General features: G+C 36.4%; 1 protein-coding gene across 1 annotated transcript in view; it reads right to left on the bottom strand.

Annotated features, from left to right (window-relative positions):
* The window catches only part of PCDH15 (protocadherin related 15), a 999,309-nt gene that overhangs the window by 137,415 nt on the left and 842,054 nt on the right, over positions 1–19,840 (bottom strand). The window contains exons 25-26 of the mRNA XM_049855421.1: positions 18,992–19,101; positions 13,507–13,647 (exon numbers count right to left, since the gene is read on the bottom strand). Of these exons, the coding sequence (XP_049711378.1) occupies positions 13,507–13,647; positions 18,992–19,101 (251 nt within the window). The remainder of the gene's footprint in view (positions 1–13,506; positions 13,648–18,991; positions 19,102–19,840) is intronic.

The raw sequence follows: 19,840 nt of genomic DNA, 5'->3' as shown, positions 1-19,840 counted from the left end.
GGATTAATGAGGGACAAGTTACAAAAAGGGATAAAAACAGGAACAAGATTGATTAATTGAATTTATAAATGTTCCTGGGAATAAAAAAATGAATTAACTTTGGAAGAAAAATTTGACTACTAGGCTTGTGTTTTGAATAATGATTAAAAAGAATGACAAGTTAAATTTATCCTTCTTATCTCTGAAACACAAAACCCCAGTTTCTGTTTTTGAATTTATACGCTGTGTAAATTAAATTAAAATGCATGCTTCATGAAAATATAAAATTTCATAAAATCAGGGAATGCTCATGAGTAAATTAAATTTTGAATTGCAACCATTTGTGTAGTTAAAACAAAGAAGCCCTTTATTCTCTGCAATTTGCCTGTTTTCTTTCATATATCAGCCTTCTTTTATTTATTTGGCACTAATTGAAGTCATCCTGTGAGCCAACTAAGTAACATACAATGTATTTTCTTTTGTCATAAATTTTTTGTGTCCACAACATTTTATGTTTTAGCCATTCTCTATCTTTTTTTGAAACTCCCCTCTGCTTTCGCTAATGGGCTATCACTACACAAATTTTACTGCCTTCTCTACTGGCCTCTTCAATGACTATTATTTTCTCCCATCCAATAAATGGAAGTGTTCTACTGAAGTGTTTAGCAAAACTTCTAAAGCAAGACTTCTCTCTTGCCAGTCTCTCACAAAGACAAAGTTAGGCGGCCCTAGAGGCTCATTAATTCTTTTTTGCCAGCTTGACAAATAACTATCTCATTGGTGCTAAGTTAGCTCAATGAATCAAAACAATGCCTCCCTCTGGCTCAAGCTGCTGGGGCTTCCAAGGCTTCTCCACTCTAAAGAGATACTTTTCTTTACTGGGAAGTTCCCATTATTATGTGGTAAACAAATTGTCCTTGCCTCCTTTTTGAACTCCCCTCTAAATTTGTAGAGCACTACAAAAGTGAAGTTCCTTCCCTTCAACCCTTTTTAAGGCGTCCTCAGGTATGTGAAAACTAAATTCTCTCTGTGGATTATGAGAGCTCAAGAGATGTTCTGTCTTTTCATGGCTTTCTGCCTAATTTTTCCAGTTAAACCTTATTTTACACTTACACCAGGTAGTTCTACTGCTCTTTTATACAACAACCTCTTGATTTAAGTAACCCAAAATCTATAGTCCAGTTTTGAATATCCTCCAGATGTCCAGTTCTTTATTTATAACCACTTTCTAGATTTAGTTCCCCTCATCTAAGCTAAAAAGTCTAAACTCATCATTGATTTATTTCTCTTTTCAAGATCATTCATCAAGTCCTATCAACTTTTCTTTTGCATGCATCTCATAATTTTCCCCATCTGCAAAAAACAAAACAAAAAATGTTGCCTTCGAGTCATTTCCGACTCATAGCAACCCTATAGGACAGAGTAGAACTGTCCCATAGAGCTTCCAAGGGGCACCTGGTGGATTCAAACTGCCAACCTTTTAGTTAGGAGATGTAGGTTTTAACTATTATGCCACCAGTGTTTCCTTCCCCATATCACTGACTGAATATTAATTCAAGCCTGGACTATTCTTTTAACATTTATTCGATCTCCAAGCTATCCCTCATGTAACTTAAAAAAAAAAAAATACAAACACTTATTCTCTGTATCAGTATTTTAAATATATTGTTGGGGGCGGGGAGACATAGAAAACATGGTCAACATTCAGAAGTCTAGTTTCCATTTCCAGATATCTTAATTTAGTAGGTTGGGAGAAAGAGAGCACAAAAATACACATTTTTAAACAAGCATCTCCAGTGATTCTGATCAGGTGGCTCAAAGACCATATTTTAAGAGACATCATGTTATGATGTATCTTTTCTTTATCTACATCCCATTTCTCTCCCTTATTTATTTGTTACCACTAGACTATTCACTGTCCTCTGAAGTCACCTAGTAAATTCTCCTCTCCAACCTTCTTCTTTTAATGCTCTCCCTCAATACCTGCTCCTTCCTTCTTCCACCTACCATAATCAGAATGGATCAACTTAAAACTGGCTACTGCTTCAAGTTAAGTTTCCATTTCCAATCTCAGTCAAGAAACTAATTAATCTACTGCACCAATCTACTCTGTATCTCAGATATCAATTAGTCACACACTTCTCAGTGCTACTACTTATTTTTTATACTTAAGAGTCATAATTTCTCCACTTCAATACCAACTCCCTGAAGCACATGATCTTATCTTCTAGATATCTGACCCCCTAAAGGAAAAAGAATCATATTCCATGTGTCTCAAATAAAAGGAACATAGTTATTACAAGTACAATAATAACTTAAAAATCATTAGTTTGTTTGAAAGTTTATATATAATGTATATATGTGTGTGTGTGTGTGTGTGGTGAAAGGTACATTCCTGATGCACACCTTTCCTGATTTTAAACTATGTAGTACCCTCTTGTTTTGTTCAAACAACTGTCTCTTTGTCTACGTACAGGTTCCTCATGAGCACAATTAAGTGTTTTGGAATTCCCAGTCTTTGCAATGTTATCCATAATTTGTTATGATCCACACAGTCGATTGTCTTACCTGACAATCTTGGGTTCACCAGCCCCTGTGCCTATGTGTATATATGTATATATATATATACATACATACATACACACACAGAGATTTATATCAAGGAAATGGCTCATGCAGTTGTGCTGTTGTTATGTGCCATCAAGTCAGTTTTGACTCATAGCAACCCTATATACAACACAAGGAAACACTTCCTGGTCCTGCGCCATCCTCACAATCATTTTTATGCTTGACCCCATTGCTGCAGCCATTGTGTCAATCCATCTCGTTGAGGGTATTCTGCCTTTTTGCTGACTGTCTTCTTTACTAAGTATGGTGTCCTCCTCCAGGGATTGGTCCCTTCTGATAACACACTCAAAGTAAGTGAGATGAAGTCTGGCCATCCTTGCTTCTAAGAAGTAGTCTGGCTGTACTTCTTGAAAGACAGACTTGTTCATTCTTCTGGTAGTCCACAGTATATTCAATATTCTTTGCCAATACCATAATTCAAAGGAATCAATTCTTCTTTGGTTTTCCTTGTTTACTCTCCAGCTTTTGAATGCATACCAGATGTTTGAAAACACCATAGTTTGGATCAGGTGCACCTTAGTCCTCAAAGTGACATCTTTACTTTTTAACACTTTAAAGAGATCTTTTGAAGCAGATTTCCCCAATGCAATGAGTCTTTTGATTTCTTGACCCCTGCTTCCATGGACACTGATTATGAACTGAAGCAAAATCAAGTCCTTGACAACTTCAAACTTTTCTCCATTTATTATGATGTTGCTTATTGGTCCAGTTGTGAGGATTTTTGTTTTCTTTATACTGAGGTGTGATCCCTATTGAAGGCTGTGGTTTTTTATTTTTATCAGTAAGTGCTTCAAGTTTTCTTCATTTTAAGCAAGCAAGATTGTGTCTTTTGCATGTGGCAGGCGTCTTTTGCATGTGGCAGGTTGTTAATGAGTCTTCTCCAACCCTGATACCATGTTATTCTTCATATAGTCCAGCTTCACGATTTATTGGCTCAGCAGAGATTGAATAAAGGTGGTGAAAGGATACAACCCTGACACACATCTTTCTTAACTTAACCATGCAGTAGCCCCTTGTTCTGTTCCAACAATTGCCTATTAGTCTATGTACAGGTTCCTTATGAGCACAATTAAGTGTTCTGGAATTTCCATTCTTTGCAACATTAGCCATAATTTGTTATGCTCCACACAGTCGAATACCTTTGCATAGTCAATAAAATACAGGTAAACATCTTTCTGGTATTTTCTGCTTTCAGCCAAGATCCATCTGACATCAGCAATGATATCGCTTGTTCCACATCCTCTTCTGAATCCAGCTTGAATTTCTGTCAGTTCCCTGTTGATGTACTGCTGCAACTGCTTTTGAATGATCAGCAAAATTTTACTTGTTTGTGATATTAATAATATTGTTTGATAATTCCCATGTTCTGTTGGATCACCATACTTAGTAAAGCAGATAGTCAGCAAAAAGGCAGAATACACTCAATGAGATGGATTGACACAATGGCTGGAACAATGGGCTCAAGCATAAAAATGATTGTGAGGATGGCACAGGACCAGGAAGTGTTTCCTTGTGTTGTACATAGGGTTGCTTTCAGCCAAGATCCATCTGACATCAGCAACGGTATCCTTCGGTCCACGTACTCTTCTGAATCTGGCTTGAACTTCTGGTAATTCCTTGTCATCATATTGCTACTATCGCTTTTGAATGATCCTGAGGAAAATTTTACTTTCCTGTGATATTAATGATATTGTTTAATAATTTCCACATTCTGTTGGATCACCTTTCTTGGAATGGGCACAAATATAGATCTCTTCCAATCAATTGGTTGTGACTATTAAGTCGTGTGTCAAAATGGCTGGGACATGATTCTCAGTGGTTTGGCAGATATGCTATAGTTTGGCAGTTGTATAATGATGTAATCATCTCCATGATGAGCTCTAATATAATGTGATCACCTCCATGATGGGATCTGCAGTGAGTAGTCAAGCAGTTGAAAGGGAGTTGCCTTGGGGGTGTGGCCTGCCTCAAACATGGGTGGACTTTCTTGTAAAGGCTCGCTTTAGCTACTCTACATACAAGAGCAAGTTTCAGAGCTTCTGACATCAATTCTGGTTTCCTTCTTTCTTGTCTCTTTAATGACCTTTTGCTTCCTTCATGTATGATGTCCTTGATGTCATCCTACAAATCATCCAATCTTTGGTTATTAGTGTTCGTTCAATGCATCAAATCTATTCTTGAGCTGGTCTCTAATTTCAGGTGGGATATACTCAAGGTCATACTTTGGCTCCTGTGGACTTGTTTTAATTTTCTTTAGCTTCAACTTGCATATGTGCAGTTTATGGTCCATTCCACAGTCAGCAGCTTGAAGAAGCACAGCCAGGATGCTCCTTAGATGCAAGGATGGTGAGACTTCATTTCACATACTTTGGACATGTTATCAGGAGGGACCAGTCCCTGGAGAAGGACATCATGCTCAGTAAAGTAGATGATCAGAGAAAAAGTGGAAGCTCCTCAATGAGATGGACTAACACAGTGTCTGCAACAATGGGCTCAAATATAGCAACGATTCTGAAGATGGTTCAGGACTAGGTAGTATTTTGTTCTGTTTTACATAGTGTCTATGAGTCAGAACTGACTCAACTGCACCTAATAACAACAACAATATGTGTATGTATATGTGTGTGCATACACACATGCACACACATATATATAATGACTGTTCCTCTTTACTTTGTTCTAATACATCCTTCAGTGTGTCCATTGATTTAATTTAGAACATTATTTTGGAAAATAAATATTTCTCTTTCCTGGATAATTAAATATGAAATACTTTCCATGTCTTCATATCCCTTATGTAAATGAGCTTAATTCTAGGTAAATGGAATTAAGAAAATAAACATGAGTCACAGAACAATAATAATTACAAGATGACCCACAAAGCCTTTGCCAATCAATGCAATGTAATCAAAGATAATAGGAGATATATGATTGCAGAATCAAAACAGCACAGTCCCAGTACCTCTTGCTGTACATATATTTGCTACTTTTATCTATGAACACACTCATCTTAATTATTTTCCCATATATCTAGCTTTTTTTTTTTTTATCACTTCGTATGTTTAATGAGTCAGAAGGCTTTGTAAATCTGATGTAATTGGCAATTTGATAAGATAGTAATGTTATGGTGCTATTAATTTGTCAGGTCAGAATTATATTAGTTTTTACTAAATTCAACCATTATAAAAAGATCTAAGAGTAGGTAAAATATGACCTATTAACACAAATAATAAATTTTAAAAAAGTAAATTGAGTAGAACAATTGGTAACATGTCACCATTTTATTAATAGAAAACATTAGAGCTTGGACTCAAATAATTTACTAGGCATACATTCCCTTTTATATGGTTAAAGAGGTATTTACTGTTTTCTCATGAACCGTACCTTTCTCTGCCTCCATACCGTTACACAATTTCTTCCTTTAAAAGTCAACTCAACTCTTTATCTTCCCTGAGATCACCCACACAGTACCTGAGTTTCTGTGATAGAAACTGGGGCAAAACAAAATTGAGTAATACCACATCCTTGCCTTTGAAAAGGACTCATGAACCATATGTATCTGTTTCCCATATGGCAGGGGCAATGGATAGATTTAAGGAAAACTTCAAAACTGAGATGATATTTAAACTGATCCTTATGAAATAATTGAGTTTATCTGGAAGAAATGGAAGGATGAACATTTTAGCAAGAGGGATTGGTACAAGCCAGGCATAACCATCCCTTAACAGTAAAGGAAAAGAACTTGGTCAATCTGAAAACTAAGAAATACAGTGATCTAGGAAATGCCCAGCAAGATTGAGGGCCTAACTGAAGTTGAGACAATGAAAGCTTCTGAAGATTCTCTCCTGTTTATGTTCCTTCTCCATGGTATTTCCCCATACGGTTTTTGTATTATTTAAACATAATGCTGAAATGTATTTTTATCTAGTTAGTGAGAAGCTTTTAATTTTTTTTCTTTCAATAATCATGAAGTAAGTTTCTCTCAATAATCATGCAGTACGTTCAGCTGCTTACTAAGGCTGGTCAAAATAAAATATATCACTAAGAGAAAAGAATGCTCATTTTGTGTTTGCTATAAAAGATTAAAAAATAAGTAAGATGAATTAATAGCTACATTAAATCACACTCAAAATACTAAAATGGCTGGCACTGTCATATTCTACAGTGAAGACCTGATCTTGGAGTCTATAACAATGGACAGTGGAGGGCCAGTGATGGCACCTATAAATAATAATGGAGAATTACTCCAAATTAGCTAAAAGTTCTGATAATTTTTCCTCATATTTTAATGGCTAAAATGCTTTTTATACTTACTCTATCCAGACAGTTGCTTCTGTTTTCAATTGTATTTTGGGAACACTGATATTTCTGGAATGTTCACGATTTAACGGAATTTAGTTTTTCTGTGCATAGTTTCACATGCATTTAATAGGCTTAGTTTATCTTTACAGAGCCCTGGTGGTGCATGGTTAAAGCGCTTGGCTGCTAGCCAAAAGATCGGTGGTTCGAAGCCACCAGCTGTGCTACAGAAGAAAGATGTGGCAGTCTGCTTCTGTAAAGATTACAGCCTTGGAAATCCTATGGGGCCGTTCTCCTCTGTCCTACAGGGTTGCTATCAGTTGGAATCTACTCGAAGGCAATGGGTTTGGTTTGGTGGCTGAAGGGTTAAGCATTTGGCTGCTAACAAAAAGGTGGGTGGTTCGAACCCACCCATCTGTTTTACAGGAGAAAGACCTGGTGATCTGCTTTCATAAAGATTACAACAAAGAAAACCATATGGAGGCAGTTCAACTCTTTCACATGGAGTCAGTAGGAGTCAGATATCTTCTGGAGGGCACCTAACAACAACAACGACAGCTTACTAAAACTGAAGTTTTCCTGAAGCAGGAGGCACAAGGTTTCTGTTGCATAGTTCTGGGCCTCATTATTTATCAAATGATTGCTCTTCTCCAAAACAGAACATATAAATATCTGTGGCTAAGAAAACAGGTTCCATTTTGAACTTCAATGCAAATATGGGCCAAAAAGGCTAAGAAAAAGAGAATTAAAATTATTACACATATTAATTGGAAAGAAATTCCAAAGAATGAAAACAAAAAAACTATATCTCCTTTCCTTAGGCCCTGGCACTCTGTCTAGGAGTGGATAGGATAATTTTATGAATTCCTAGACCTCTAATTTTAACTGCCTCCGAGAGCAATATAAAATGTTTTCTTCATTACACGTGATTTTTTCTTCATATACTATATGAAGAAATATATATTGTAATCTATGCTCTAACAAGGAAAGTTTACTTATGAATTATTTTCATAGTTTCAACAAGCCAATTTTGGGGGTAACAGAATAGCATTGCCTTAAAACAACTGGTGTCAGAAATATATTAATGAAATTCCATAACCATTTTTAAGTCGCAATTGCAAGCAGAGCTATTTTGCACAATACAAATGTTTTCATGAACAAGTGATTTTTTTTTTTCCAAGAGCCTCCTGGAAAAAAAATTATGTTTCATTAAAAATGTATTCATTTCAACTGTGTATTTATATAACTGTGCATTTATATAAGATGCCTAAAACGTTTGAAACAAATATAGCGTAATGGGCATTATGGTACTATTTTACATAGAATGGTCTCCAAGTTTTAAAGCAATAAAATATCAACAGAGTTTCTAAAAATGAGGCCACATATTTATAGCTCAAATATGAGGTCTTGAACATACCTGGGGTTTCTAGAACTGAGGAAATAAAGCAGGACATCCTGCAAGGTTGTTACAAAAGTTGTAAGAGGAATGTTTTGTCAGTCAATCATGAGTAAGGAGTCATTAGCATTAGTTGTCACAGACCTTCTGTTTGGAACCAGAAAAGCCAAGAAAATGAAATGCATTGCAAGTTTGTACCCTAAAGCAAAACCGTAAAATGAAATCGATAGCATTTGAGCTGCTTTATCACCAGTTTAAGGTTTATTTTAATTGTCCTGCCATTTATTCCTGATTGAAAGGCTAGTTATCGGCTCAAAACAGAATGATATATTTATAGAAAGCTATTTTTTCCCCTCTCACATTTGAACATAATTATAATTTTACCTTATAGGAAAAATTGCCACTTCAATTATGGAATTCTATAAATTAAACTGAGCTATAAAATTGCATATTGTTGCTTTTGTTCTCTATAAAAATAAAAAAATGTGGATGACTTCGAGGCAGAAATATTGATATAAGCTTCTGTGGCAATTCTTCTGGACACAGGATCCTTAAAACCACTTTGGAACCAATAACATTCTGTCCTGAAATCTCAGGAAGAGACTGAGTTGGTCTGGGGAGCAGAGAATATGACAGGAAGAAAACAAGACTTATCATTTTTGAAATAGCACATTAAAAAAAAAATCATGCATTCACATTTGTCTCTCCTTTCTTGAAATGGAGATAATTACCTGGTCAAAAATAGTGCTCAATAAGGGAGCCAGAAAAGAAGATATGGATACCTGACAGAATAAGAATAATAGAAGGGAAATAAAAGCTGCAGAGTCTAGGGGGCCAGAGAGTTTGCAATGAAATAGGCGTGAGAAATTAACATTTCATTTTTAGCTTTGTTTGAAGGAGAAAAATGCCCAAAGACACTCAGAGTAAGGGGTTTTTAAAGTGGCAAATTTTTTACTAAATGTTTGACAATCTATATCTAGTTATCGAACATCTCTTTGATATTTTAAGTCTATCGTACCTTAACATTTTTGTTAAAATTTCAATTTAATACTTATTTTTCATACCTGATGTATGTTACTGTGTTTGAAATCCCTCTTTCAAACCCTTTCTACTCACTCTTTAAGTTCAAAGATCAACCAACCCACTTGAAAAGTTTGTTTATTCTTCTGTACTATATTGAACCGTGTAACAAATACCACCACACAATACACTTGGTAATAGTGTAGAAATTACCTTGTCGCTATTTGTTTATCTTGATCTTACATTAAACTAAGGGGTCTTGAGGCCAGGAACTTTGTTTCTTTATTTTGTTTCCTGAAATCCTATTACAGTACTTGGTAATTGGTATATTACAGATACTCAGTACATAAGTGTCAAGGCAATGAATGATGTAGCACAGGTCTCAAGAAAAACAAATCTCTCTAGGCCTTGAATTTGGGATCATGACTTGCTGAATCTAGAGTTTATTGAAGCCCTGGTGCGCACTGATTAAGAGCTATGACTGTTAACGAAAAGGTCGCCAGTTCAAATCCACCAGTCGCTCCTTGGAAATACTATGAGGCAGTTCTACTTTGTACTATAGGATTACTATGAGTCAGAATTGACTCAGTCAACTAGGGAAAAAAAGGGAAAATATCACATTTCTGACTTACAGGGATATGTTTTTTCTTCCCTATAAAACATGGGAATCTCTGGGTGGTGCAAATGATCAAGTGCTTGAAAGGTTGACCATTGGAACACACCCTGAGGTGCCTCAGAAGACAGCCTTGGCAGTCTGCTTCCAAAAGGTCACACCTTGAAAACCCTATGGAGCAGTTTTACGCTACTCGTGGATTGAATTGTGCCCCCCAAAAGTATCTGTCAACTTGGCTAGATCATGATTCCCAGCACTGTATGATTGTCTATCATTTTGTCACCTGATGTGATTTCCCTATCTGTTTTAAATCCTGTCACTATAATGAGATGGATTAAAAAACCAACCAAACCAAACCCGTTGCCATTGTGTCAATTCCGACTCATAGAGACTCTATAGGATAGAGTAGAACTTCCCCATAGGGTTTCCAAGGAGCAGCTGGCAGATTCAAACCGCTGACCTTTTGGTTAGCAGCAGTAGCTCTTAACTGCTAGGCCACCAGGGTTTCCATGGGAGGGATTAGTGGCAGTTATATTGATGAGATCTATAAGATTAGATAATGTCTTAAGCCAATCTCTTTTGAGATATAAAAAAGAGAAGCCAGCAGAGAGACATAGGGACCTCATACCACCAAGAAAGCAGTGCCAGGAGCAGAGCACGTTCTTTGGACCTAAGGTTCCTGTGCTGAGATGTTCCCAGACCAAGGAAAGACTGATGACAAAGACCTTCCCCCAGAGCCTACATAGAGAGAAAGCCTTCCCCTGTAGCCAGTGCCCTGAACTCAGACTTCTAGCCTCCTAGAAAATAAACTTCTCTTTGTTAAAGCCATTTACTTGAGGGGTTTCTGTTATAGCAGCACTAGATAACCAAGAAAGGTACACTCATGGGATTGCCATGAGTCGTAATTGACTGGACAGCAATGAACAACAAAAGCAATTGCACTGTGATTTTTAAGAGTCTTTATCTTTAAGAGATACACACTAAAATATTTATAGATAAACATTTACATTTCTGATTTCCTTCAAAAGAATAGATTTAGGAATAGATGAGAGTATAGATGAAACAAGATTTCCCTGGAACTGATAATGTTGGGAGCCCTTGTGGTGCAGTAGTTATGAACTTGGCTGCTAACCAAAAAGTTGGCAGTTTGAATCCACGAGCTGCTCCTTGGAAACACTATGGGGCAGTTCTACTCTTTTTTTTTGGTGATATTGTTGACGTTGGATAGTTGATACATGGGGGTTCTTTATAATATTCTCTGTAATTTTCTAAGTTTGAAATATTCCATGCTAAAAGGTTAAAATATTTTTAAATATTCCTAGTGTCAAACTTATGAGGTAAGTAATAGATTTTTTTCTTTTTTAATTATTAATTTACATTTAAATATTAAATCCAGTTACAACATAGCTGGAAAACTGTCATCAAAAAGGATTTTATTAACAAATTCTTGGTAAAGAAATCACAATAAAAAATTACTGTATAAGTTAAACTTCTTATTATTACTTTTATTCATATGCTATATGGTAGAGCTAAAGACCACAGGGCAGTTCATTCACAAGCAAGACTGAATCTTCAGACAATTATTTAAATAACTTCCATTTACATAATGGCCTTATTAATTGTATAGCTAATTGGCTAGGGCTTGATTATAGGTCATTAACAGTCAATAAATGGAACTGTGTTTGAAAAACATGGGTTTTGTATTTCAAACTCGAGAAACAAAGGTCAATCACAAAATGCTAACGACAGAGTGAAAGCATAGGCACTAAACAAACTAACACTTAGCTTTTAGGCTTCTGGCATTTCTGAAAAGATAATTGATGAATTTGTTAATTGGTCTCACCTCCATATGCACACTGGGGGACATACAAGTACATACACGTGCATTAGCTAAAATTTATTAGTATTTGCTTATAGTACTTCAACTTACATTAATGAGACCTACTTGCATTTACTTCTTATAAAGCTTTTCAAAATATTCATAAGTGAGAGTTCAAATGCCAAGTTTTACAACCTAAATATTTAGCAAAATTTTCTTTCTAAACAAACTGCTCATTTGCTTTGAATAAAGATGACAAATACTGTTTTCAATTGTTCCTTCCTTTCCGTTTATTTGTAGCTGCCATAATATAATTTGCATTATATAATTTAAAACTACTCCAACCTTTTGACTCCTGGTATGATCAGTTCAACCTATAATTTGAAGCATCCCCTACAATGTTATAAAAAATATAATTGCCTGCAATTTAAAGATTTAAAAACCTAAAAGAACTGCTCCGCTGTTTTTACAAAATTTAATTATGGAAGTGAAGTATAATTACTGAGTACAATTTAATTTTTTTCATTCAAAGGATGCACTGTACATAATATGGTTTTTCAAATGATTTAGTTGGTACCTATACAAGAGACTGTACAGCAGTCCATAAGTGAGGTTTAGAATAAATGAAAAGATGTGATTTATTTTTATTACCATTAATTGCTGAACTGATTAAAAAAAAATCTATAATGCACCCTGTGCCTTTACTCCCATCATGTTCTCCTTTCCCTCACACTACCTGGGCTCTCTTCTCCTGGTATTCATATTTGTACCCTTGCGCTGGTCTTTTCATCTCCTCCCCCTTCTAAAGGATCTGATAGATGGAGTGCTGTGACAGAATGACCAGGAATGCTCCCAGTGCAGAAGGTGAGTGTTCCAGATCCTGTCTACCACTTCATACTCTACCTGGGACCCTGTTCTACTAAAGTTTAAGTTAAATTTGATTTTCTTGGGACTTCAAGATTCAAAAAGTGAACGATTAGAAAAAGATGAATTGCTTAAATGCAAAAAGTACTGATTCGCTGGATGGGGGGAGTCATATTTACCCCATTATTGTTAACATCTCTCTTGTACCAGCCCCCTTCACGACTTGGCTCTTGCTTGCCTCTCTGTGTAGGTATATTACATGCCAATGAAATGTCAAAGAAAGATTTGGGAGTCAAACAGACTGGGCTCAAATCTCAAATCTTTCATTTACCGAAGGTGTTGTTGAAAAATCAAAGTACTTTGTAAAATATTTTTGTCTATGTAAAATAGGAATAATAATTCTCATCTCATAGAAACATGTGAATTAAATATGATACCACATATAAACATTACAGTAAATGTCAATCACTAATTTTAAGATGTTTTCTCCTCTGCTTTAAGAAAATACATCAGTACAAGAAGCCACAGAATTCAGGGAACGCCTAGCAGTCGTGGATTCTTTAGCAATATACTTTCCAGAGGGTTGTCTAGAGCCTCACAACGGGATTAAGAGCCAGGTTTATGATTTAACATACACAAATAATGATGACATAATAAAGCCATTGTATACAGTTTAAAAGAAGTGTGTTATTGTCTTGACATTTCTGCTTATGAAATCACTCCCTGCATTCTCATATCAGGTGTTAAAATGAATGGGAGATTTCCTCTGAGTGTTAATGATCTTCCTGTCTGCTTAACAAGAACATTATTTACACAAATGCATTCTCACTAAAAAATGAGCAGATATGCCATAAAATTCTTGTAAAACCTTTAAGTAAAATGACTTACTTTTTGAAGGAACTCGAAGATTGGCTAGGACCACTTCCAGGGAATCAGCTTGGACCCGAAGTATATAACTTGTCTTTGTCTCATAGTCCAGGGGAGCGTTTACATAAATAACACCTGTGATGTTATTGATTCCAAATGCACCTAGGTTTTAAAATACAATTGCTTTGGTCATTTTCTTTACACTATAAGCAAAAAAAGAATTCCTTTAAAAAAGCACTGTGATTTAAAACAACAGTATTGAAACACCTATTTGTAGCAAGGATAGTGTATAAAAATGACAGATGCTGGCTGGCCTTTGGAAATGATATTCTAGCTCTGGAAATGATCAACTTTAGTGTTTTTCCAAATTTGCTTCTTAAAATTCTAGTGGTTTTGTGGATGGTGTGTAAAAAAAATCTTTAACTTCATATAATTTTTGAAGGTATGTTATCTAGGAGTGACTTAGTTGGATGGTTCTGACTCAGGGTCTCCCACAACATTGCAGACATAATGTCGGATGGAGTTCATCACATGAAGCCTTCACGGGGCTGGAGGATCCACTTCCAAGATGGCTTGCTCACACGGTTATGGGCAGAGGACTCAGTTCCAGGCTGGCTTTTGGTTGAAGGCCAACATCAATTGGACCTCATCAAGTGGGCCTCTTAATCGGGCAGCTAGAATGCTCTCAAAACATGGCAGATGGCTTCTCCCAGAGTGAGTTATCTCACTCCTCTAAGTAGGAAATTTATGAACCACTTTCTGAAGTCATACAATGTAACTTTTGCTTTGTTTTGTTTATTAGAAGCAAGTTATTTAGTCCAGTCCACACTTATATGGAGACGAAGTAGGTTCTCATCTTGAAAACAGGAGAATCAAAGCCTTCATGGGCATTTTAAAGCCACTACAATGTCTTTCGGAAACCCTGGTGGCATAGTCGTTAAGTGCTACTGGCTGCTAACCAAAGGGTCGGCAGTTCGAATCCACCAGGCGCTCCTTGGAAACTTTATGGCGCAGTTCTACTCTGTCCTATAGGGTCGCTATGAGTCGGAATTGACTCGACGGCACTGGGTTTGGTTTTTTGTACAATGTCTTTCATCAGTTTTATAAAATTCTAAGTCATCTCTTTAAATATTGCTTCTGCCCTAATTCTCCCTTTCCTTATGAAATTCCAAATACATGTTTTTGTTTGACTGTAACCCTGTTTTCCTTATGTTTCTTTCCTCCTTTCTACCTTCCTGCCTTCCCTTCCTTTCCTTCTGTCGTGGATTAAATTATGTTCCCCCAAAAATGTGCATATCAACTTGGTTAGGCCGTGATTCCCAGTATCGTGTGGTTGTCCTCTGTTTTGTGATTGTAATTTTATGTTGAGAGGATTAGGGTGGGATTGTAATACCACCCTTACTCAGGTCACCTCCCTGATGCAAGGTACAGGGAGTTTTCCTGGGGTGGGGCCTGCACCACCTTTTAAAAGGAAAGGGAAGCAAGGGGAGAGTTGGGGAATTCATACTACCAAGAAAGCAGCACAAGGAGCAGAGTGCATCCTTTGGACATGAGGTCTCTGAGCCTGAGAAGCTCCTCGACCAGGGGAAGATTGAAGACAAGGACTTTCCTCTAGAGCTGACAGAGAAAGCCTTCCTCTGGAGCTGATGCCCTGAATTTAGACTTGTAACCCACTGAACTGTGCGAAAATAAGTTTGCCTTTGTTAAAGCCATCCACTTGTGGTATTTCTGTTGCTGCAGCACGAGATAATAAGACACCTTCCTTCCTTCCTTCCTCCCTCCCTCCCTCTCTCCCTCTTTTCCTCCCTCTGTTTTTTGTTCCTTTCTATTTTGTCTTCCATGTAAATTCTTAAAGTGTATTTTCTTCAGATCTATCTTTGAATTTATTACTTCTCTCTTCAGTTGAGTCTAATCTGCTGATAACCTATGATTTTTTTTTCATTGTTGTATCTATTTTTTTTTATTGTAGTAAATACATAGATATTTACCACACACAAAAAAAATCATCAAATCATCATTTCAACAATTTTCACATGTGCAGTTCAGTGACATTAAATATCTTCATTATGTTGTTCAGCCATCACCATTAACCATAACCCAATTTTTCTATCACCCCTATGGGTTCTTAATTTCATTTATTATATTTTCAGCTCTATAATTTTCATTTTAATTAAAAAGAAAAATTCTAGTTTCCTGCTTGAATTCATCTATTTTATTTCTTCAAACTTGTCAAACATTATTTTAAAATCCATTTTATTTTCCTGTAGGTACATTTACAACTGGGTATGACTGGAGGATGAAGGCATCAGCCAACTTATTTCACATCAATCCAGTCAGGAACTGGGATAATTCAAAGCCATTTAGCCATTATTGTTAGGTTCATTTCTTTGGAATCCCAACATAAAACTGGGAAATTTATCAAGGTTTCCTCTCATTGGTGACCTGGAACTCCAATTTTCGTTACATTAATTCACTTCTCTGTGCTTTCTTTTTCTGGAACTGACTGTATGATTTTCATTTGTTAGCTCTCTAATTCTCTCAAACATTCTTTGCACAACTTTTCTGGTTGTTCTCAGTGGGAAAGTTTGTCTAAATCATTTAGTCTATCATTATGAGCAAAAGACTTTCTTGCCTGATTTTTTCAAATTTTATTTTGTGGTTGTTGAGAATATACACAGCAAAATATATACCAATTCAACAGTTTCTACATGTACCATTTAGTGACATTGATTATATTCTTTGAGTTGTGCATCCATTCTCACCCACATTTTCTGAGTTGTTCCTCCACCACTGACATAGAATCACTGCTTCCTAAAGGTCCTATCTAATGTTTCAAGTTTGTGTTGTCACGTTGATCCCATATAGTCTTAAAAGAGCATAATGCTCAAGGCAGACATTTTTTACTAGATAAGCTACACTTACGTTTGGTTCTAAAAAGAGTTCAGGAGATATTTTTGGTTTAAAGTTAAAAGATTAACTTCGGGCAATAGTTTCAGGAGTTCATCCAACCCTCATGGTTCCAGGAAGTCTGGAGTTCATGAGAATTTTAAATTCTGTTCTGCATTAGATTATCTTAGAGATAATCTGTGAGAATCTTAAGTGCGTAAACGGGGAGGATTTCTTTTGCTTCACTTGGAAACTAGCAATACTACTAACTTTGAGCTACTCTAGCCCTTTTCATGTTGTTGACTTAGTTCAGGAGTCTCAGTTCAGCTCCTTGACTGTGAAGTGAGCCCAAAGTTTAGGTTTACTTACCAAGAAGTACTCTTCTTGCCACGCATTTGTTTTATTGTCTTTTATTTGGCTTGGAGATATCTCTACTTTTTTGAGAACCCAGAAAAACATTAAAATTATCATTTCCCCCCTTGAAAATACCTAGTATGCTATTTAGTCTGCAGTGCGAGTTTCCACTATTCTCTTTGTATCCACTCTAATCAGGCTTTTGTCCCCACCATCCCATCAAAACTGCTTTTGTTTCTTGACTTCTGCATGAACAAATCCAGTGGTCAATTTCCACAGTCATCTTATTCAAACTAAAAGGGTATTTCACACTTGATATCTCCCTTCTTCTTAAGCCATTTTCTTTCTTGAATTCTTGGACACCATTATTATTTATCTTATACCTAGAGTGAACAAATAATTTATCATATATATTGAGACACAGGATAGTAAAAAAGAGAGCTACTAATAATTGTGCCAGAACAACAAACATAAATGAAGACTGTCTAGGAGGAATGAGGTTAGGTTGTCACAATATTTGTACCTGGCTGTGTAAAAGGGCAAAGATTTATCTATATTGTTCACTGCTGTATAAGCGCTTATAGTAGATCCAATCCAGTGCCGTTGAGTCGGTTCCAACTCATGGTGACCCTATAGGACAGAGTAGAACTGCCCCATAGAGTTTCCAAGGAGCATCTGGTGGATTTGAACTTCTGACCCTTTGGTTAGCAGCCGTAGCACTTAACCACTATGCCACCAGTGTTTCCTTATAGTAGATAAAAAAAAAAAAAGTAGTAGATAATCGATAAATGTTTGTTGAATGAATGAATAAATCAATGAATCAAACGTAAAATAGTCATGGTGGAGAGAAAGAAGAGGACAAGCAGAGCTAAGTTTGCTTTCTTCAAGGCAGAGAATAAACAGAATCATAGAGAGAAAGAACCTGAATAGATAAATTATAGCTTTAAGATGTTGGAAGTACAAGGAAAAAGAAGTTTAGCAATATATTGAGGGATAAGGCCTAGCAGTACAAGTAGAAATGCAGAAGAAAGGCAATAAGAAAATAAGATGTTGAATATTTGCTACAAGGGCAGCATTTTAGAGTAATTGTTAGTCAATGAAACATAAAAGATCTTTAAAATTTCCTTCCAAACTGTTTAAGAGCATTGATATTTATTTATTTAGTAAATATTTAACATTCATTCATTTATTGAATATTTATTAACTATTTTTATTCCTTGAGCACTTAAAATATGCGAGGTGATTCAGCCAATTGAAAGGGAACATAAAAATCAAAAACACTAAATCCGTTGCCCTTGAGTTGATTCTGACTCAGAGTGATCCCAGAGGAACATAGAGGACATCTAATCTGTGGGTGGGTAGGTGAAACAGCATTCGATGAGAATGACTGAGCTATGAATTTAATTCAGAGGCTAGCAAACTGTTGCCCATTCTTAGTAAGAAGTTATTGGTAGTTAAAACTCAAATTATAGATATACTATGCTTATTTTGGAACCCTGGTGGCACAGTGGTTAAGAGCTTGGCTACCAAACAAAAGCAATAATTAAGTTAATTGTATACCGAATTTTACTATTTGAGAAACTGTATTATAAGGATAATATACATGACTTTAAGGGGCCCTGGTGGTCAGTCGTTAAGCACTCGGCTGCTCACTGAAACGCTGGTGGTTTGAACCCATCAGCCACTCGACAGAAGAAAGATGTGGCAATCAGCCTCTTTAAAGATTTATAGCCTTAGAAACACTGTGAGCAGTTTTACTCTGTCCTATAGGGTAGCTATGAGTCAGAATCAATTCTGTGGTAATGGGTTTGGTTTTTTATACGTGACTTTTAACATGAATGTGGATCTTTTGGCATTCACATTTATTTATGATTCTAAAATTTCTTTAAGATTTGGCTAAGGTTTGACTTGGAGTAAGCATCATCAATGGTACAAAACAGTGGAGAGAGTAGGCAACTATTATGACGGAAAGCTGAAAATATGATGCCTTAAATGCAAAGTACTGTCATCACAATATTCCTAAATAAGGGGGATATTTCCAGAGGTAAAAAAATGTAGTATTTCCTTGTGGGAGGTAAAACAAGCAAAAAAGCCTATTACTAACAGCCTGGTTTTTAATCTAATTAGGATATATAGTTACCATTACATTTAAGATGGGCAAAATTTAATTAGAAAATGTAGGATAAATGAAAATTCAATCTAAAATTAATTATAAATCCAAGTTTATTGGTTTATGGTGAAGACACAGACTACAGAATCTACTCACCCTCTTCATTTCCTGCAACAATGGAGTACACAATACTCTGATTGATGGCAGCTGCAGAAATTACACCAACCATGGTCCCTCTGGTTGCAAGTTCACTTACTGGAGGAGGTCTGCAGAATTAGAGAAGATGATTTATTTTTTATGGGCCTTTTTGCCACGATAGAGATTTGAATTTAACAATAGAATTTTTTTTAATAATTTTTATTGAGCTTTAAGTGAACGTTTACAAGTCAGCCTGTCACATATAAGCTTATATACACCTTACTCCATACTCCCACGTACTCTCCCCCTAATCAGTCAGCCCTTCCAGTCTCTCGTGACAATTTTGCCAGTTTCTAACCCTCTATACCCTCCCATCTCCCCTCCAGATGGGAGATGCCAACACAGTCTCAAGTGTCCACCTGATACAAGTAGCTCACTCTTCATCAGCATCTCTCTCCTACCCATTGTCCAGTCCCTTCCATGTCTGATGAGTTGTCTTTGGGAATGGTTCCTGTCCTGGGCCAACAGAAGGTTTGGGGATCATGACCCCCGGGATTCTTCTAGTCTCAGTCAGACCATTAAGTCTGGTCTTTTTATGAGAATTTGGGGTCTGCATCCCACTGATCTCCTGCTCCCTCAAGGGCTCTCTGTTGTGCTCCCTGTCAGGGCAGTCATTGGTTGTGGCCAGGCACCATCTAGTTCTTCTGGTCTCAGGATGATGTAAGTCTCTGGTTCATGTGGCCCTTTCTGTCTCTTGGGCTCATAGTTATCATGTGACCTTGGTGTTCTTCATTCTCCTTTGATCCAGGTGGGTTGAGACCAATTGATGCATCTTAGATGGCTGCTAACAATAGAATTTTTAAGCAT

The sequence above is a fragment of the Elephas maximus genome, chromosome 16 (genome assembly GCF_024166365.1).
Source record: "Elephas maximus indicus isolate mEleMax1 chromosome 16, mEleMax1 primary haplotype, whole genome shotgun sequence".
NCBI classification, from domain to species: Eukaryota; Metazoa; Chordata; class Mammalia; order Proboscidea; family Elephantidae; genus Elephas; species Elephas maximus.
This window is presented reverse-complemented; position numbering and strand designations above follow the sequence as displayed.